Genomic DNA, 20737 nt, shown 5'->3' with positions numbered 1-20737 from the left:
GAATCCTGGCCACCAGTGAAGACCGAGGATATCTTAACAAAAAGTTAAAGTGAAAGCAAGCTGAGGACTTTTACTAACAAGAACAAGGAAAAATGGAAAAAACAAAATAACTAATATTACCTAGGTATAGTATCCTTTATATGATTTTTTTCCTGCTAACACAAGGAATTCGTCTATGTATGGGGGATTTCCATTATTCATAGGTAGACAAAATGTACTGGGGAGATTGAGGGCGTGTGTGATACAGTAAAGTCTGGAGATGGAGGTTCTACCCAGCAAAAGAACAGAGTGCTTACAAAAATATCCCAACCTGCAGCTCAGCAGCTGACTTTCTGATACGGCTTTGTGCTTGGGGCTTTTTTGTTATTTGTTTTTCCACTGAGTCAGTTCACTGTCTTACATTAATATTGTTAGGCAACTCATTAAACATGAGTCTGTGCCATACAGACTCACATCATGCTGCAGAGATGCATGCAGTTTACCTTTGAAACAGATTTAGCCTTGTATTAGGATAGAGGGACACTACCACAACTCAAATCCCAAACACTTCCAGTCTGTATAGACCTAGTGACTGAAGGATCAAAAGATTAAATCTTGTCTGTCATCCTATGTATATGTGGGTGGAGAGGCATTCTGTCTATATGAAGAGCTGTCACAAGCTAGCTACCCTGCATACAGTATCTGAGTATGAAAGAAAGAACCGACTTTCTGATTATAGAAGAAAATAGTTGCTGGGGCACAGGCAAAAGATATGCTTCATTCTTTTCTTTCTTCTTTGTAGCTGTTCCACTTGCCTCTGAGTTGGCAGTGGAAATTTTGGAAAAAGGAGAAGTGAGATTCTGGTTGCAGGCTGAAAACCTGTCTGGCAATGCAAAGGCCAACTTTGTATTTAATGACAAGGAGATTTTTAATGGAGAGGTAAGCCTTTTCATTGCTTACAGGTGTTTGCATTTTTATGAGTATCAGTGACTATTAATGTCTGTCTCCAATACACTTACAGCTGGTGTTCCACACTAATGCATTTAGATGAGAAATAACATATGTCATTCAAAGCATCGTTAGAAAGATTTTGTCCATAGTTCTGAGCTCCAGCTGAATTCTACTGGATGCAGTTTATAAAATTGAGTTAAATGACTTCCTGCCACCTCTGTGAGTACAACATGTTCTGTTAACTAGTGGGGACCACAGGAGTTCCTGCAATAAGGTAGTCCCAGGTAAGCAGCTACTGTGGTCTTCAAGGAGTCACTGCAGTAGCCCAGATTCATCCTATTTCCTTCACCTATGGCCCCAGCATACCCTTGTGCTTGGTTCTCGCTTCTCTTTGCTGTTTGGAGTAATGTGTTACACGAAGGGAAAATTCCCAAGTGTTTTTTTTTCCAGCAGCAGAACTTGTTACTCTCAAAGACAGGATATGGCATGCTTTTGTTACAACACTGATACTGGTTAGAAGGCAGAGATGGAGCATTCTGCACAAAAACTTATAAAATATCACTACCTCAAAGACAGTCTTATTCTGAAGAGATGCGAATCTAAACCTTTCTAATGAAGAACACAGTAGTCACCATACCGCAGGAATGTCACGTTTGTATATCATCAGTAAATAGGCTTCACCTTTAAGAAATTTCTTATTTATTTGGGTTTATGTTTAGAGCTGGAGCTAGAGATAGTGGGAACCTGAATAAGCAGGAATCTGAAGAAAACAAAATTTCACCTAAAAATACCATGTAACATTTGACAAATATTTTCTCACTCTGACATGCATTAACTACTGCTTTACTTTCCATTCCTGAAGAAATACAAAATGAAGGTGGACCAGAAGACTGGCCTTATTGAAATGATTATGGATAAACTTGAGGACAAGGATGAAGGGACTTACACTTTCCAACTGCAGGATGGAAAAGCAACCAATCAATCTAGCCTTGTCCTCATTGGTGATGGTAAGCTAATCTATATTGCACAGTAGGCTTTAAAAATTGTATTGAGGTTACCTCCGATGTCATTTTCACTTTCCACTGTTTTCAATACCAATAGATGTTCCAGTGGTTTTTCATGTCACAGTGCCTCATATAGGACAGGGCATATATGTGAACTGGTATTTTTAAATTGCTGTGAGGAAGGGGAATTGTTACAGAAATGTAAAATATTGTAGCCTGTTATTATTTGCTTTTCTATGGGTGGAATGAAAATTTCCCATGCAAAAAGCCCATTCAGCCAAGAACACATATCTGAGCCTCTTAGAGCTCAAGTGGCTTGCCGACTCTGCTGCTGCTCCTTTGCCTTCCTACTGAGAGTGGAAAGCAGCTGTATGATTGAGGATTACGCTTCATCAGACATGACACAATGAACTCCTGATGACTGCAAGCAGCTAGGAAAGTTGGGTTAGCTGTAATCAGCTTCTGACACTTTGAAATGTTCAGTGACAAGCTGACGCTATAAGGCAGGATTCTCGTTGACCTCCAAGGGATAGAGTTGCATCTAACTGTTATAGTCACATTCAGTACTGTATAAATGGCACATGATGTTTAACCTTAATATTTCTTGCTGATTTTGATTCCCAGTATTCAAGAAGCTGCAGGATGAAGCAGATTTCCAGAGAAAAGAGTGGCACAGGAAACAAGGTGATAATATGGATATTTATAAAAATCACATGTGTTAGTCTGTTAAGAGTTTATTTATATTTATATATATGTTAATCTGAAATATATGAGGTTTGTTCTGTTACATAGTTGCTTACATTCTGAAGGAGAAATAAGAAAAATAAAACCACATTAAAATATAACAGTATGCTTGTCAAGCAAAATGCATTAGTCGTTGGTATTGTGAATACCATTTATGCGACCTTTAAAAATATATCTGTAAATTTAAACAGGTCCTCATTTTGTGGATCAACTGGGATGGGAAGTTACCGATGACTGTAACGTGATGTTGAAATGTAAGGTAAGGGACAAGGAAAGCATTAAGTACAATGTTCAAAGCACTTTGACCTCCCACGGCTTAGATGGTGAGGGCGGGAAGGGACTAAAATCATGCCCTTTGCCTGTGTTCTCTCAACTGCATCTTGGACAGCGACAGAGCCTCTGAAGCCTAAGGGGGTGACTGTTCATTGAGTGTAACAAAATGCCTCGGAAAATAGCTTGAACTTTTTTCTTCAGGTGTCAGCCACCCACCCAGGAAAAGGCACCTGAATAGGAGTGACAGCTTTGTAAATCCTGGGACTTTCCCGTTTTGGGCTGTTTTATGTGTGTAGAAATCCCCTGAGCAGCATCCACTAGCGACCTGGGCTCCTTGAAGCTGTTGGCAGTTCTTTTCTCTCTGTTTTCATCCCTACTGTTTTCCCTCTTGCATCCCTCGTTTGAAAACAGAGGTCTGCAATAACCCACTGTGACCAGCCTGAGCAGCTTGCTGTTCTTTCATGAGAGCCTTGAACAGGCTAAGCCAGGTGACGCTAAGTTCCCCTGCTCAAATGGAGAGAATAATTACGATGTGGTTTTCATCCATCTTAGGTGGCCAATATCAAGAAGGAAACACACATTGTATGGTACAAAGATGACAGGGAGATAATGGTAGATGAAGAACATGACTTTAAAGATGGCGTGTGTACTCTGCTGATATCAGAGGTGAGTGACTGCCCTTGTTAGCCCTCAGCTGAAGTTGCTGCTACAAATTCAGATGAATGATATGATCTAATCTGATATTTCAGCAGAACAATCAAAAAAGGAAGTGGGTTTTAAAAATGGAAAAAGGTGTCTGTGTTTTAGCTAAAGCAAATGTCTGTCTATAACTGCTCGTTCAGATTTTCAGGAAATGATGACAGAAGAGATAATAAGCTTGTCACTTCCTTTGCATGTCAGTTTAACAACAGAATGAGACCACATTTACGTTTTTAATGGCATTTGGAAAGCACTTGTCACTCAGGCTTTCAGAGGACCACCCTCTCGGAGTCACCAGAGAGGTCTGGTCCGTACCCAGCCTTGCTGCAGACTGGGGCTGTGACCCGCATTCACCAGCTCATCTATTTGCTCCTGGTTCCTTTGCTGAGGAAGGGAAGAAGTGTCAGGACACCCTGGGGCTGGGGGCTCCCCCGTGGCTTCAGACCAGGACCCCCAAGCCAGTGCCCGTCCCACCGCCCCAGCCAGGACCAAGGCAGCCGGGGGGCACCAGGGCAGCCCCAGCCTGGGCATCGGGCACCCCCCTGGGGATGGGGATGGGATGTCAGCTGGCTTCAGGGGGAAAATCTAAATTTTTCTGCATTAGCTATTCTGAATAGTTTTACTGTTACAATATTGCAGTTTTCTAAGAAAGATGCTGGCACGTACGAAGTCATACTGAAGGATGACAGAGGAAAGGACTCCAGTGAGCTAAAGCTTAAGGACACAGGTCAGAGCCACTTTCTGCATGCTGCCAGTCACACCAGCTGACAGCCTGACTGCTTGCCTGCAAGCGGGTTCGGGTTAATACAGGCAACTGCATGTGTCACCTTCCTGTGGCTTTGTTCCCTCTGTGTACAAGATCACCTCATTAGAAAAACTGAGATTTTTCAGTTGAAATTATATTTGAATACAGGCTATTGCATCTGGATTCTATATAATTTAGGAGAATATGGTGACTAACACTAAGCAAAATAACAGTTTTCCTCAGGGGGCCATCAGTAGTGTAAGTATAGGAAGAAATTCTAGTACTAGACAATTTTAAAAGGTTTCACATTCTTATTATGTTTTGCCATTCATTTATTTAGGGGCCTTTCCACTCATTGTGATTACTGTATTTTTAACATTTCACTTATGTTTCCAAGCAAGTGCAAAAAAATCTATCCACTAGAATGTATATAGATGGTTTAGCCTTCCAATTGAATAGTGGCATTCATGACAATAAAAAAAGATAATATAGTTTTGTTCAGCTGCAGCGGTATTCATCAAGGCTGCTGTTAAAAGTCTGGAAAATGTGGATTAACAGGCTATATTTCTGCATTACTTAGATTTCTAATACTTTATAAAGTAGGTCCAATTTCTTTTTCAAACCTACTGGGGAGAATATTTCAGAGCCAGTACTTGTCCTATTATTGATGGTGCTTGAGCTGCAGACAGAGTCTTAGTCTCTGGATTGTATTTCCACAGCTTTTGCAGATGTGATGAATGAAGTATGCAGAAGGATTGGTAAGCACTTAATTCTCTTTTCAAATGAATGACTCATTGTGACTCAATAAATGGCTGCATGGTGGCATAAAACCATGTGTTCTTCTTTCAGCTTTATCTGCAACAGACCTGAAAATCCAGAGCACAGCTGAGGGTATCAGACTGTACTCCTATGTTACTTATTATGTGGAAGATCTGAGAGTAGGCTGGGTGCACAAGTAAGTATGCAAAAGTTTTGCAAAAGTCAGTGCAATTTTGTTTTTATAGACCCAGAAAGAACCTGGATACATGAGAGAGATGAGGCACAGTTTTCTTCTCATCTCTCGTGAGTCCTTCTCTCATGGGAGTTAGTTTCAGCGCATTACACCCATGTGAAACCAGTACGAGAGTCAGGTGTTGGTGGTACAGGTCCCTCCTGTCGTTTCCTTCATGAGATGTGAACGAGACATGCCACAGAATGCTGTCAGGGCTGTGCTGCTTCAGAGCACTTCCCACCTTCCGGATGTGAGCTGCACCTTTCCCTGGATCAGTTTAGAGGAGTGATGTAAATATAACCTAAGACACTGACAAGCTTTAAAAGAGACCAGCACCACGGGTTCAGAGATACCTAGCCTAGAGTTCTGCTTGTCTAGAAGCCGCAGTTCATGGGAACTGGGACAAGTGGGCACGTCCTCTTAATGCATGGGTTCATGTTTAGGACACTAAGCAAGTTTCAGCAGGGTGGTAAAATCCAGGCAGCCCGTCCTGTGAGAGCCACAAACCTAACCAAGACAAAGAACTGAGATTTTGTAAAATAATTTGCATGCCCAGCTCCCCATAAAATTTAGGGGAGCTGCATATCCAAATCCACCAGACAACTTTGCATTCTCAGCCAGTGCAAACAGCATGCACTGGAAAACCTAGAGAAGTAAATAACTTAGATTTGATGTAATAGTAATAACATATCTGAATAATTTCAAATCTATTGTTACTATTCTTGCTGCTTCACTTCCTGTGGACATGGTAGTACTTAGTCTTTAGGAGGGAATCTGAACTACTGATCTCTCAGTAAAACTCATGTAAATGAGGCACAGTGTACCCAGGATGTGTTGTAGCAGTCTGGCTGTAATTATTGACACTGATGCTAACCAGCGACGCTGTCAGAGAAATTAAAGCAGTTTGAGGTTTTCCTGTTTCTGGGCACTCATTTTGACCTGGTATTGCCAGTAATCCTAAGCATTTCAAAACTGGAAGGGAACATGAAGTATTCTTGATTTTTCTTTCTCTCTTAATTTTCTCCTTCTATTTAATATTTAGAAACTAATTTAATCTTGAAACACTCAAATAAATCTAGTAAAAATGTTCTGTGACTCTCTAGTATATTTGAAGTTACGAGTTTAAAGATAAAAAGAAAATGAGTAGCTCATTTGACAAATACCTTTTGCCTCATCCAGGGCAATTAACTGCTTACCTAGGAAGCTGAGAAATTGATATTTTTTTGTGGAAGAAGATATACTTATGTCAAATTATGTTTAATTGTAAATGCCAAAGCACAGCAGAGCATCAGAAAACATTCCAACGAGGCAAAAACCATTTGTGACAAAAATGGGGGGTTTTGTAGGTTATAGTTTTGTTTTGTCCAAGCAGAAATAAACCTATGCTAAGACATGAACATTTGAGGAGGCATGGATTACCCTTCAGAGATCTGGGTTTTAAATTTGTATAACTCTTCTATGGCTCAGGTCATAGACCAAGATGCATAATGTTGCTGCAAGCTCTGAGGAGAGCTAGACCTGGAACCGGGAAAGACTGTCATGTCAATTCTGCCCTGTTGGCCCACAGCTTTAGTAAGAAAAAGGTTTCAGACTATAGTGGCATACCATATCACCTTGGAAACAATTTAGTTAACTGTAGACACACTCAGTAACTCATCATGAGCAAATCCCATTTATGCTCCAGCAAAACAACAGGGTAACATTGTTGTGTATTTTTCAGCGATACCCAGATCAGGTTTACAGACCGAGTGAAGACTGGTGTCACCGGGGAGCAGGTATGGTTGCAGATCAATGAGCCAACTCCACAGGACAAAGGCAAATACACAATGGAACTCTTTGATGGTAAAATAGCCCACAAAAAGACACTGGATCTTTCTGGACAAGGTAGGCCATTCCCTCTGCCAACATCGATTGTATGTGGGCACTACACTGGGGTAGGGTAGGAGCATCTGCACCAGGATCTTGTTGCAGACCTGTTACCATTTGGGTTGTAGAGTCTTTGTGTGTACCCAGCAGCCTGTCAGTGTTTGTGGGGATGCTGCAATTTTTTTTTTCCCCAGCCTGTGCTCCTGGGTCATAAATTACAAACAGCTTTTTCCTATTCCAAATACCCACTTACAGTTTGTCTACTGAGATGTCAGCCCAGTTGCTGAGCTGTCTTACAAAACCCCTTGTGTTGCTGGCATTGATTGTCAGTTTTAAATACAAGTTGTAGCACTGAATGCCTTCTGTATCTCTCCCTTCCAAGCAATATTGGGAGGAGGAAGTGAGGGACAAGTTCATTCTGTTACTTTCCTACTGCATTTCTTTGATGGATATAATAGGGCTCCTTATTCTTCAGAGATGTCAAGACTGGTCCCTTTCATCAGCACAGTGAAGGAATGCTAGGGGAACAGCTAAAATTATTTTGATTGAGTCTTGGAAACTTTTACTCTGAGACCTCTCAGATCCTAGGGAACAGATTAACTCCTTCCAAACTGAGAAATTTCCATCTCCCACTGTTCCTATCCCTAAAGCTTCACTTTGGGTCTGCAAGCTCTGTGTAAGGGCAATAACCTTATAATCATCTCCATGGTGCTCCTTCTGTACTCTGTCCCCACTTTCTGACAAAAGAGATTTCTTCTTCCCTTTCAAAGTGGAGAGGTTGACCTCCCACGTGATGGTAGCTTAGCCTGAATTTACGAAGAAGACAGCAGTTTGCTGTCTGGTTTGTTCATGGCCATCAGCGTCATGCTTCAGAGCAGATGTGAAAAGCACTTGGAAAAAACAGATCTCTTGTATTCCATAAGACAGTGGTCTCCAAAGTAGGGTGTGTACAAGATGATCTGCTGGGGTGCAGGAAGAAAATGAGAACTTGAGTAGTACATCTATTTACATTAATTTATAAATAATTAAATATACATATACCAACGGTGCATGCTCAAAATTTTTTACCTATAGGAGGGGTACACGATCAAAAAAGTCTGGGAGACCACTGCTGTAAGCTATCATTTAGGTGGCATATTGTGTGTTTCTTCCTCTGTTTTGTAAGATAATTTCAGCCTATTGCTCTCCCGCTATCTCTGGTCTTAAAGCCTGACTTTTAGAAGAAAAAAAAGTGTAATTATGCACTCATATGTATATATAAGAGCTGCCATATGCAAGATGGCCTTTATTAGTTGAACCATTCCGCACTTTAGGACTTATACAATATTCATGCATCCACACATTACTGTTTCTTTAATGATGTCTACATATTTAATTTAGTTCTAAATTCTAATTTTAAACTTGTGATAATTTATCTCTGAACCTACCTTTAAAATCAACTTTTCTCTTTACAAAGCGTTTGATGAAGCCTTTGCTGAGTTCCAGAGATTAAAGTAAGTATTATGCCATCTAAATACAGAAATGGCAGCCATAAAATATAGTATTTGTTTGTTTTGTGCTGGAGCTAAATATGTCCTGTGAGACAAATCCTAGTCCTACAAAAGTCTGTAGGAGTTTTGCATGTGACTTCTTTGGTGCAATTCTTATATAACAGTTAGATAAAGAAGAATGAGCAGTATTGCCAAATGACAAGAGAGATTTTCCTTAATGGGTTAAAGGCAATTAAAAAGATAAGCTATTTTTCAATCACTCTAAACCTCAACTGAAATTGGACTTTCTTTTTGTTTCTTTCAACTCTAGGCAAGCTGCAATTGCAGAGAAAAGTAAGTGGGCCTTTAACAATAGTTGCAATAAACTGCTTACAAAGGTTTTCTTCCTCTCCAGGAAGGTCATGTGTTGGGAGAGAAGGCATGTATATATGTGTATGCGTATGTGCTCATCCTAAAATGAATTTCTCCTTACACCGAGGGGAAGCAAGGAGAGTGACCTTTTAGTGATTTAACATTGGTGCATGTTGCAGCTAATGCCACTATAGCTATGGGTTATGTTGATTTTTCCAGTCTAAGCTCCTGTTCCCCTTACCAGGTAGCCTTTGCTAAATATTATCTTTATTGCTGAGATCTCTCATGCATGTTCTCTTCACAAAAGTCACTGTTTTCAAAGACAGAGGAAATCACTTGGCAAATTTTGGACTATCTAAAATGTTAAATGGCTCTGCATTGCATAGAGATGGGTAAGGAAGCAACAGTAGCTCTTACATTGCTTAAAGACTCATCCCTGAATCTCCTGATACTTGTGAGGGTGTGTGTCAATTACAACATAGCAACTAAAACAAAAATATGTAATAATTACTTAAGGAATAAGTCATTAGAATTCAACTTGAATTATATAAGCTCAATATTCTCCCTATTTACAGAAAAATTAATGGAAAAAATGTAACACATCAAAAAGTTCTCCCACTGCAGATGCTGTTCAGATCTGTATGAAAATGAGGGCAGAACTGGCATTTGAAAAGTTACCAGAGAAAAATGTGTAGAGAGATCTGAGCTAACCCCTCCTGGACATACACTCCAAATAGAGCGGGGTTTGGAAATGTACAGTGATCCTTACGAGTCCCAGCTGAGACGGCAGGAAGGGATCAGTAATAGCTCTGCCCTGAGCATTTCATTTCTAACCCTGGACTGTTCATAAGGGGCTGGCATGTTAACTGACATAACGCAGTCCTATTCCTGGTCTCATAAGCTTGTTATCTCTGTGCTCCAGAGCACATCTTTACAGACTATGTTAGAGGGGAACATTCTGTGCAGTCATTTCCTTCCTCTGCCAGGCTCCACTAAGACTTATAACGAACAAAATCCATACTCCAGAATAAGTGCACCAAAGCCTGCATGTGATCAGTGTATTTGTGTTTATGTAAGATTCCTATGTGACTTTGAGCTTAGCACTAGACCGAATATTGATCTCCTTTACACCCAGATGCGTACAAAGCTGTGCAATTGCAGTGCTGTCACTGAGGCTGTTTTTGTATTTAGGTCAAAACCTAATCACCACTTTATTAGCTGTCATTCGTTTCTTTTTGGAAACACAACATTTTTAGTTTATGACACTAAAAATTTAGATCTCAAAAATTCAGATTTTTTTTTTGTGTGCACTCAGAAGAATTGATGGCAAAATCTGCAGGACACAGCACATGTACTTTAATTCCCTTCTGTAAGTGACTGACACCAGCTATTAACACATCTTTTGCTGTGAATTCAATGCTTTTTAAAGCCCAAATGGTGTGCTAAGAATGCTGAATAGTTCTCTGCTAGCACAGATATCAGAGACCAGTTCTACATAAATAAGATAATATGAAAGAACTAGAAGGGAAACAGAATCTGGGACACAACTGATTTTGAGACACTAAAGAAAATTACGCTTATTTTTTTCCAGATCGTGCCCGGGTACTTGGAGGTTTGCCTGATGTTGTCACCATCCAGGAGGGCAAGGTACAGTAAATCAACTGAAGCTTTACACAACAGGCCAACAGCTTGAATGCCTTTCAATGATGGGAAAATATTCACCTTTTTTTAAAGATTCCATCTTTAAAATCTGCTACATTATTTATTCCCTGCCTTCTGTACATAATTCAACAGCCTTGCACAGATGGGTTTATGTATTCAGGGCAGTGTCTTAAGCATTAGATAAAAGTGGGATGACAATGTGAGCTGAGACCAAAACTCCTTATATAACCAGCTCTTTAAAAATTCATGCATAGGTTTCACAGTTAGAATTTTTTTTTTTTTTAACAGGCTATCAGGAGGCTTAATTCCTTGTTCACAAGATAGCTAGTCATTCTATGTCTTATGCAGTGAACAGCATAGCAAGATAGTCACCCCTGTCAAGGCTGTCTTTTAAACACTGTAAAACTAGTAAATCAGTCTAACTCAATTCTCTCTTAGACAAAAGGAGATAGTTTTCTCTGTTTCATCAGGGTAAACAGGAAGGAAGTCAAAAGAAGTCACTGGTGCTACACTGGGTTATATTAGCAGAGTTCAGCTTAACTATTATTGTAAGGCACTCCCAAAGGAACATGGCTACATCGATGCTTTGGCACAGAATGGATGACCCAGAAAGTCAGTTCTCAGTCTTGCATCTCTTTCCCAGCATGCTGTTTCTACAGGTTGCTGCATAATAGTACTGAGGCCAAGAAGTGCCTGCTCTTCCCTTCCCACTGGTCTGCTAACAGCCAGTTCCTCATCACAGTGTGGATGACCATTGAAATAGGGCACATGAATGTCATTGGAAACCTTTAACATGGCAACAATAGTAGTGCAGCTTCCTGATACTTCTGGCTTTATCTGGCAGTAGGTCAGCTGGGTTAAAAGTATTTGATTACAAGCTGAGCAGAAGTGCTAAGAATCTAAAATCTAAATTCTGTGAAAATTAAGAATGATGGCATTACTAAATTAGATACATCTGATTAAACCTTTCATTAAAGGATTTAGCAGTTTGGGAAATGCTGTAGAAGTAAAAAGTGCTCCTATGAGCCTTGTAACTGTAGGTAGAAGACAATGAAACAGAATGAATTTGCAGATTCTCAGCTAATAGTGCTTGTGCTTGGAGACAAGATAGTCATACTGCTTTGGCAGGGGATAAATTTGTGTGGTTATCAGTTTTAAGTTTTCTGCCAAAAGAGTGTTGATATGAAATTGAGTATTAGCTCACTAAAGCAAAATGTGTGGAGCTTATAGAAAGGGAGTTTATAAAAGTGAGTTGCAAAATCTTACCCAGACACACATTGTCCTTGACAGCAAGGACATTTGTGATGTTTGAATAAGTGACTGAAGAACTCCCAGAACTCGAGACAAACATCCTTGACCTTACGTTTCTGGATTCCGTAGATGATCGTTTTGAGAAACAGAGTAGGACAGAGAGTGATCAGGGAAAACAGTGATTGTCTGGGTGGTTGTTGGCTCATCTGTCTAGTGTTTGCATATATGCTGGAGAGAGGGGAATGCAGTTCTCTGTTGTGTAATTAATGCAAATTGCACAATCATTGAGGATTATGAAAAACAGTAAATGAGGTAGCAGAAGACCGGCAATTGCAAGGTTTGATTCTGAATACACGTGCAGCCATAACTACAGAGTTATGTGAACAGATTGGTATCCCTAGATTGAACTTCCAAGCATATGCATATCTCAAACTTACCGTGACTGTGATGCTCTTTAATAGCTTTTCACACGTGAGCTTAAGGATATGTGTGAGAACGAACGAACCAGAGTTTACCCAGTGTTAATCAAACAGCGTTCCAGATGGCCTAAGAGGCTTCCACTGAGAGACATAAATGCTCTTCAGCAGTGTGATATAATTGGAAAAGGCTAAGTGTCAGTTCATATTAGGGAGGAATTCGACCAGACAGAGAATACTAGCATAAGTTTTGTGTACAACTAACAAAATTAACCTAACTGGCTGTTTTAGTGAAGTCCTGTAAGTGAGTAAGGGGTTTCATTTTTAAAAGGAGAGGTGCAGGATTCTGACAGACAGGCACTTTCAGACCTAGAAGCAACACGTTGCATCCTTCTGCTCACCAGCTCCCCATTCTACCCTTTGGCCAGGGCCTCACTAGTAGGCTGGAAGAAGGGAGCAGGTTCCCCTGATTGAGCTGCTTCAACTCACTTGCTGGCATTTTAGCCCAAGCCACCCATGAGTGTGAGTTTCTGCTAATATGCAAAAGCAACGGTAATATTTGAAATACAATGACACGTTTCCCTCTGCCACCTGTACTGCCCTACTCATGATAACCTGCAGCAAAAGGCAGAAAAGGTAGTGGGGGGCACCAAGGGTCTGGGCTTGAAGCTGCTGTTTGCTCCAAGTGCACGTTTCAGTGCCCCAGGTCCAGATTTGTTATGGGAACTCCTATGTGGAGCTCTGAAATACTGAGATTCAGTTCAAAGGATGGGGTTTTACTCCCACAGTGGTTTTCAGATAGATCAGATTTCCTGATAGATTTCATTCACTCACTACAACAGCTAGACAAAAGACAAAAAGATACTGAGCACTGGAAGGGCCTCATATGCAAGGCCTGGCTGAGGCTGAGGGCATGGTTGTATTGAGAGAGACAAGGAAGAGGGGGAAATGTAAAACCTCTTGTTTTCCCCCTGTTTTTCAAAAAGATGGACTGATATGGCAATCAAAACCACATTCACAGCAGTGGGCTATGAGAGAAGGCAGTCAACAGCCCCATGCAGTCACCAGCTGTGGGTGCTGCAGGAAACCAGATAGAGGCCATTTCCACCATGTCATAACCACCTCACTTGGAATCTGCCTTTCCTTCGGTACCGAGAATTACCTGTTGTTGATGGAGGAAAGACTTCCCCCTCGCTTTTGTTTTCATTTTGGTCCTTAGGTGATGTGAGACTTATTTTATTTTTATTTTGTTGTCAGAGGTGCAAAAATCTTTCATTTGTATAGAGGTATCCATTTTTCCTGTCTGCTCATTTCAACAGCCTTCTGGGTGTCTCTCTTCTGTCCCATCTTCCGCCATCACACTACTAGACAAGAAGCAGAGAGGTGAAGGGAAGGTAGCCTGTTAAATAGATTCCTCACAGTAGATTTCTATCAAGACAGCCTATAGGGCTAACAGTGTGAGTTGTCTCTATTTTGATGTATTTTTACCAAGAGCCTTTAAAATAAAGTAGGAGAAACTTGATTCCAGTCAACTGGAAGCTTGTCTGTTCTTTATATATCACTTAGTCCATTCCTAACGAACCACTGCAGACCATTTTCTCTGCAGTAAAAATTCTGCAATTTCTATTTAAAAAAAAAAAAATCTACATTGAATAACTTTTTAGGTTTGACCAATGTACTATTTAATACTTAGATATACATTTATTCCTTCCTAAATAAAGGTACAGAGAAAGGCCTATGCACCACTGAAGTTTCATGCAAGCGTTTTTCACATTTGACTCTCTATGTGATGTTCATTTTCACAAATTCTTTTGAGAAGATTCCCATGGCACTGCAACCGGAGGAGGTTGTTTATATGTATCGGTATCTCCCAAACATTAATTTCTCAGCTGACAGCAAAAAAAAGGAGGCCTGAACATTGTGTGTACAATAGACTTGCTAGCATACAGAAAGAATCCAGCTGCCAGTGATCTCTCTAACAAGTGACTCTCGGAAAATGAAGATACTTTCTTCAGTCTGATGAGACTGAATTCAGCCCTTAGGAACATAACTAACATCAAAAGGAAATACTTATATAAACACCAAAGAAAGGGTAAAGCCTCTATTGATTCCAGTTAAAAATAGTTTTATAGGCCTGCGTAAAACAGTTCACGTCTGTTGGAGAGCTGTCAGGGCATAGTTTAAAAAGATCCTAAATTAAACAAAATATTCCAGGGACACTTTGTTCTTAGCTACTTAAAAAGGCAGGCACACTTCCATTACTTCTGTGGTAAATATATAGTGATCTTAACGTGAACAAATCCATCTGATAGTTTCTCAAATTCTCATTTCAGGTCTAACACAAATGTAGAAAATATCTCATTTTATATTAAACAATATGCACGGAAAAAGCTCTGCTAATGATTTTGAGAGTAGAGAAGAAGGTCCATAAAATATTGAAAAGTTTTAATGGAGTTTTTGAATTAACTGAGTTCTTTCTTTTCCTTTATGATAGAGAAGACTGACAAAAATTATTGATTACTGATGATGATATGCATCCATTTAATAAAAGCAGGAAGCCAAATGGGGAGTGGAACATTTGGAGTCAGGTATTAAAAAACCACAGCAAATGTTTACTGACTCTTACTTATAATCCTTTTGTATTTTTTCTATAGGCACTTAATCTTTCTTGCACTGTCTGGGGAGATCCTACCCCAGAGGTCTCATGGCTGAAGAATGAAAAACCATTTGTATCAGATGCTAACTGCATCCTGAGATTTGAATCTGGAAAAAATGTCAGTTTTACCATTTCTACCGTGTCCACGCTCGACTCTGGGAAATACAGCATTGTGGTCAAGAACAAGTATGGCACAGAGACCAGCGATGTCACTGTAAGTGTGTTCATACCTGAGGAAGAGAGACAGTCTGAGGAAGAGAAAAAGAAAGAAGATAAGAAAACAAAAGCATGAATTTAAGACTAGGAAACAGAAGTATGGGGGGGGGGGGGGGTTTGGTATTTTGGATGATAGGCTGACATAATCTGCGTGTGTAAATGGCTTTCTGCTTTAGTAGGCAGCCTTGGGTTTTGCCATTCACTTCACTTTTGCTTCTAATACACTTAATGGTGACAGAGAAAACAGCGGCTTTCCTAAATATTTTCTTACTGCTAACTTCACAGAACGTAGTTGTAGCATCTTCAGCCAGGCCAAATGCATGCTGGCTGTAAATACAGATCCACTATTTGACCCTCTTCCTGGGGCATTTAACCATACAACAAAAATGGAAAGGGTGAAGAATCATTTCAGCAGAGGCAACTGATGAGGTAGATGGAAAGATAAAAAATGATCAAGATGTTTTTCAGCAGCAGTTTAGATTTGTTCCAACTTTGGTAAAGTAGCATAGATAGAATGTGTTGGAGAATTAAATCATGGAGAAATTAGTGCTGTATTTTGTCGACATTAAGGCCCCTTTGTATTGCTGTGTTAATTTAGAGAGGCCTTAATATGGGTGTCATTTACATCCATAAATATTGTTTAATCTGCCCAATTGGGGTAAAAGTACTGTAACATAAATGAAAATTAGGCTTAGGAGACCACAATACTAATGTGTGTGTGTGTGTCTGCAAAAATGTATGAACTCTCCTCTATGTTCACAAATAAACTGAATTCACTTCTTTCCTTCCATCACAAGCTTGTTTCACTGTGTCTTGTGTTACTAGTCACGGCTCTGGTAGTTGTGCACAGTATCTTAGTATCCTAATGCTTTCACCACTGTAATTACCTCTAGCTTCCCTTTAGATCCCTGTTAATCTTCACTTCACTGTTCATGACAAAACCCACAATGGCATCTCTTCACACCTTTCTGTCCAGACCTTCACTACTTCACATCTCAACTCAACAAGGTATTTTTGCAAATTCAGGCACAGGAGTAGTGTCACACAATTCAATGGACCTGCTCATGAATTTTGATTTAATGGTGTTAGCGACATATTTTGTTAGACTGAGACCTCAGTTAATTTCATCCAAACTCAACACTGGAGATCAGAAAGAACATTTTGTCAAGATCTTTTAAAGCTACAAAAAGAATCTTCACTGAAACACAGAAAGAAAATGTGGGGTTTTTCAGACAAAAAAACATTTGTCCAGATCTTTTAACACACTTATATAGATTTAAAACTCCATGTCAGCTCTTTTACAACATTGCCACTAATTATTATTACTTGAGGAAGAACAACAGAAGGTATATATATGTGCATCCTGATGGACATACATACGATATATACTTGTCATATAATATATATCATATATGATATACATGTTACACAATATGTATCTCATATATACATATGATCAGAAGCAGTTATCAGCCCAATTGCCAATTAGGAGAGCAATGTGCCATATTAATAATTGTTTTAATTACTAGCCCCAGAACAGCACAATTCTTCACATCAAAATCTAAAGAACTAACGTATATATCTTCAGTGTAAGTGTAATCTGTGGCCACCTTTTACATACTTTCTCTTGTCATTTTTAGCTACTGTTGACTGCAGACATAGTGCTGTTTCCCAGGCACTCACTTCGCTGCAGTACTGACATTTCTGTGAGGATGCCACTAGTAAAAGCTGTACCATTAATACTCACTTAAACCCTTTCCATCTGAGGTTTACTGTCAGCTAACCTTAAAGGCAAAGCAGAAGCATGAGGAAATTCTTAACAGCTCAGGTAACAATAGATTCAATGTAGGTATCAATAGTGAAAATGGTAAGTTTTGCAATTTTTTAATAGTTTTTTTAGTCAGTTTCCATAAAGGGATAATGATTATGATCTTAATTGTTAAAAAAGAAATCCAGATTTAAATTAGATTTATGACCTACCAAAACACATTAGCATGTGCTTGACTTTATGCATGAGTAGTACCACTGGTTTTAAGGAACATAGTAAGTTTATCTTGCAGAAATCTTTTTTCTTCAATAATAGATTTCACATCACAGGGATTTTTAACATGAATGTAAAACTCATGTGTTTTCAGCACTTCACATAAACAGTGTATGTGTTCACACAGCCTTATTTCCTAAATAGTTAAAACTCAAGAATCAAATGTGATGACATTATTGCAATTTTAAGGTTTATGTGTGTAATTACGTACATTAATGAATAAGTATCTGTTATAAGAAAAAGTTCAGACTGTTTAGCCACAACAGCTGCGTATCAGACAGTAAAACAGCTTAATTTTTATATTTCAGAATATAATCACAAGAATATCTGTAATCTTAGATATAGCAAGCTTTCTGAGTTCAAAGAACTAGTGAAAAATTATTTTACAATTTTGCTTAGTATGACATGAAGCCAATTCAAGGACGATAAGCAGGTCACTCCATCTTCATTCCAGGATATACACCTTAAAAGCAAGTGTCACATCTCTTTCATCCTCCAGAGTGCAAACAAGAATATGACTTCCTCTTCACAATACCTGATATCAGATGTTTATTACGTAGCATTAGCATATTTTTAATAATGATTGCATTTTGGCAGCAGCTTATTACTACTACTTTATCTTCAAACATCTGTCCTCCTGCCTTCCTCCTTTTGGCAGAACTGTGAGGAAGGGAATACAAGTGGGCCATCTCCCAGATAACAGGCTGGATTCTACTTCTCTTTGCTTTGGAAGATGTATGTGTCCCTGAAAATCAGAGTAATAGCTGCTTCTAAACGTATTGCTGCCAGGGATTCAGTTATGGTGTTTTCAGACTGAATTTGTGATGCACCCACATTTCTTGCTTGTGCACTTTTTGTTCTTGCTTTGCTTCAGGTGATTGTGATTTCTGTGTCAGGACAGACTGACACAGTCCAAGGACACGATCAAAATAATATAACTGTATCTAAAAAGAAAAAAACAATGACAGCAAGCAAACGGAAGGAAGGGGAAAAGAAAGGTAAGAGTACTTTCATGACTTCTACTCCAATGAAAAAATTGTTAAACATTATGCAGTTAATAGTCTGTGCCAATCAATATTTCTCAGGTCCCAAACAATCAAGTTTACAGTATGTATGCTCTTAATCAACAACAAATGCTAAACCTCAATGAAAGAGATTTAAATCAACACTTTTGAATCACCTGTCCACTGGGCTGTGAGTTCTCACCTTGGCTCACGTGGCAAATGAAAGTTTTTTAAGCCATAATAAATACTGTCAAATTTCTGAATGCAGAGGAAAGACCTCCTAAGCATATATATGTATACACAGATGGTGTTATTTTTCAAAGTGAGACTTATTTCAGCAGCTAGACATTTGACACTAAACAAAAAAGGCCTTCCCAATTAATGAGTTCTAAACGACAAATTGTTTTAGAAAATTCTGATCATATAGCCACTATTTGAGATTAATCAATTATTCTCTCTCAATGTCCATATTAAATAGTAAAGATAGAATTCCAAGTGACTATTTTTTTTGATCCAATTTAGAGAAGGGGTGGAAAATGAAAAGGTCTCTGGTGATTCAGCATTCTTGTATATTACAGATTTTTACTGTTCTTTTAGACTTTTACTATATAATTGCTACTTGGACATTGATTTATTCTCCACAACTACAAGTCCCTCATGTAGAGCATTTTAGCTCCAAATAAGGTTTAAATTCCAACATTATCAGAATGTCTGTTTTACATATTTTTGCCTAAGTATTTTTCTTTGTATACAGGGTGTATATACCTTATATCATTGCTGACAGAACATTTTATACTCTTATTCCCCTCCCCTTTCTGTTCCTAAGGCAAGAACAAACATTTAACTGCATTTCTCTCCTCTCTTGTCTTACTGGTATGGGTAACCTAGACATTGCCAAACAGTCCTGTAAACCAGATGACTTATGTGAGAAACAATTACTTACATATGTAAATGTTTTGCAGGTTCTAACCCTTAATCTTTTTAATTAGAGACCATAAAATCTTGGGCTTGTTTTTGGCTCTGTAAAAAGTAGTAATGTTATTTGTGATACTGAATCTCTTTATATGGGTATGGGAAGAGGAAAAGAACATGGTAAGGTCATAACCAATGTGAAAGCAAAGTCTATATACCTCTGTGTTGCTAAGCATAGTACCTATAAGGGAAATTTTATTACTTTGCTTAAATCAGATTTTATTAAGCCACACGTAGAAGAAATTATTGCTACAGAGGAGACACCTGACCCAAATAAAATCCCTGCTGTGGAAACAGAAAAGGATACAAAAAGCAACCAGCGAGCAGCAAAGACAGCTGATGGAAAGGCAGCAGTAGCAGAAACGGTTCCTCAGGCCACAGAAAGCTTGAATAAGCAGGGAAAGAAACCATTGGAAAAAAAGCCTCGAGTAAACCCTGCTGTTATTGAATGAAGAATATGATGTTGCTATGATCTGAATAATGAGTTCAAGCTGAGATTTCAGGGGTGGTAGACTAGCCATGATATTTTAACAAAAAGTTTATGAGTGTTTTTTCACAACATTTGTAATACTTCATAAATTTAAATGCCTGGTAGATGGGCACTTACGTCTCAGTACGAGATTAGTTGCACTGTAGTAATGTCTAAGTATCTTAATAATGACCCATGTACTGACAAGGTGATTTTAATTACTAAAAAATGTCCATGATAAGCAGAAGTTATCAGAGCAAATCCTGTCCAGAACTGACATATTTGTCTGTAAAAGACTGTTGGTATCAGTTATGTGGCTTTGTTAATTGATATTTGTAGGCCATCACAGCTTGAGGCAGACCCCACTTACTTTCTCAAGGAAACCATACATACAATCCTCTTCATGCCACATGGGCTCTACTTTTCACCATGCTCAATTTGGCCACAGGGGAAGATCTCCATAAACACAACCATCTCCTATGGATTCAGGGAGGGGCGTAAGTAGGTTTTCTTTTGATCCAAGTTTCTTTCATGCATATCTGTTTCATCAGGTGGATCAGGATGACATCTGAATATTTATCACCAAGACTCACATGACTGCTTTTCAGTCCCCTTGCCTGCATTAATTCCCTCCTGGCCTTAGTGAGGTACTATGTATATAGCATTTACCCATAAAGTATCAGCTGCACCACATGCTCCTTTCTCTCTACTCTTTTTGCTACAGCAATCATAGTTCTGCTTTCAAGACCTGCTAAACCCACTGTCCTCCTTCCCCTCAGTGACTCAGCCCAATGCTTTCCTTTCTTCCCCTTGCTAGGATCAGACCCACTGGTTTCTTACAAGAGCGTAGCTTCATGGTCCATGTAAATTAGGAATAAACATAAGCCAAGAATCTCTGCTTTAAATCATTAATGTGCTCATTCACATTGATTACTGTGTTCATTCACATGTTTAAGT

General features: G+C 39.1%; 1 protein-coding gene across 1 annotated transcript; it reads left to right on the top strand.

The window, feature by feature from the left end:
• Positions 1-781: 781 nt before the first annotated feature.
• On the top strand, positions 782-19763 carry LOC104469078 (myomesin-1-like; the record flags this gene model as incomplete). Its single annotated transcript, XM_010083427.1, has 15 exons — positions 782-918; positions 1793-1937; positions 2559-2618; positions 2870-2937; positions 3504-3617; positions 4290-4377; positions 5115-5153; positions 5245-5350; positions 7107-7270; positions 8709-8745; positions 9053-9075; positions 10685-10740; positions 15077-15292; positions 18210-18333; positions 19528-19763. Coding segments are annotated over 15 exons (1613 nt in total), but the record flags the coding sequence as incomplete, so codon positions are not given.
• Between the last annotated feature and the right edge of the window lie 974 nt (positions 19764-20737).

The sequence above is a fragment of the Pterocles gutturalis genome, unplaced genomic scaffold (genome assembly GCF_000699245.1).
Source record: "Pterocles gutturalis isolate BGI_N339 unplaced genomic scaffold, ASM69924v1 scaffold42415, whole genome shotgun sequence".
Taxonomy (NCBI): Eukaryota; Metazoa; Chordata; class Aves; order Pterocliformes; family Pteroclidae; genus Pterocles; species Pterocles gutturalis.
This window is presented reverse-complemented; position numbering and strand designations above follow the sequence as displayed.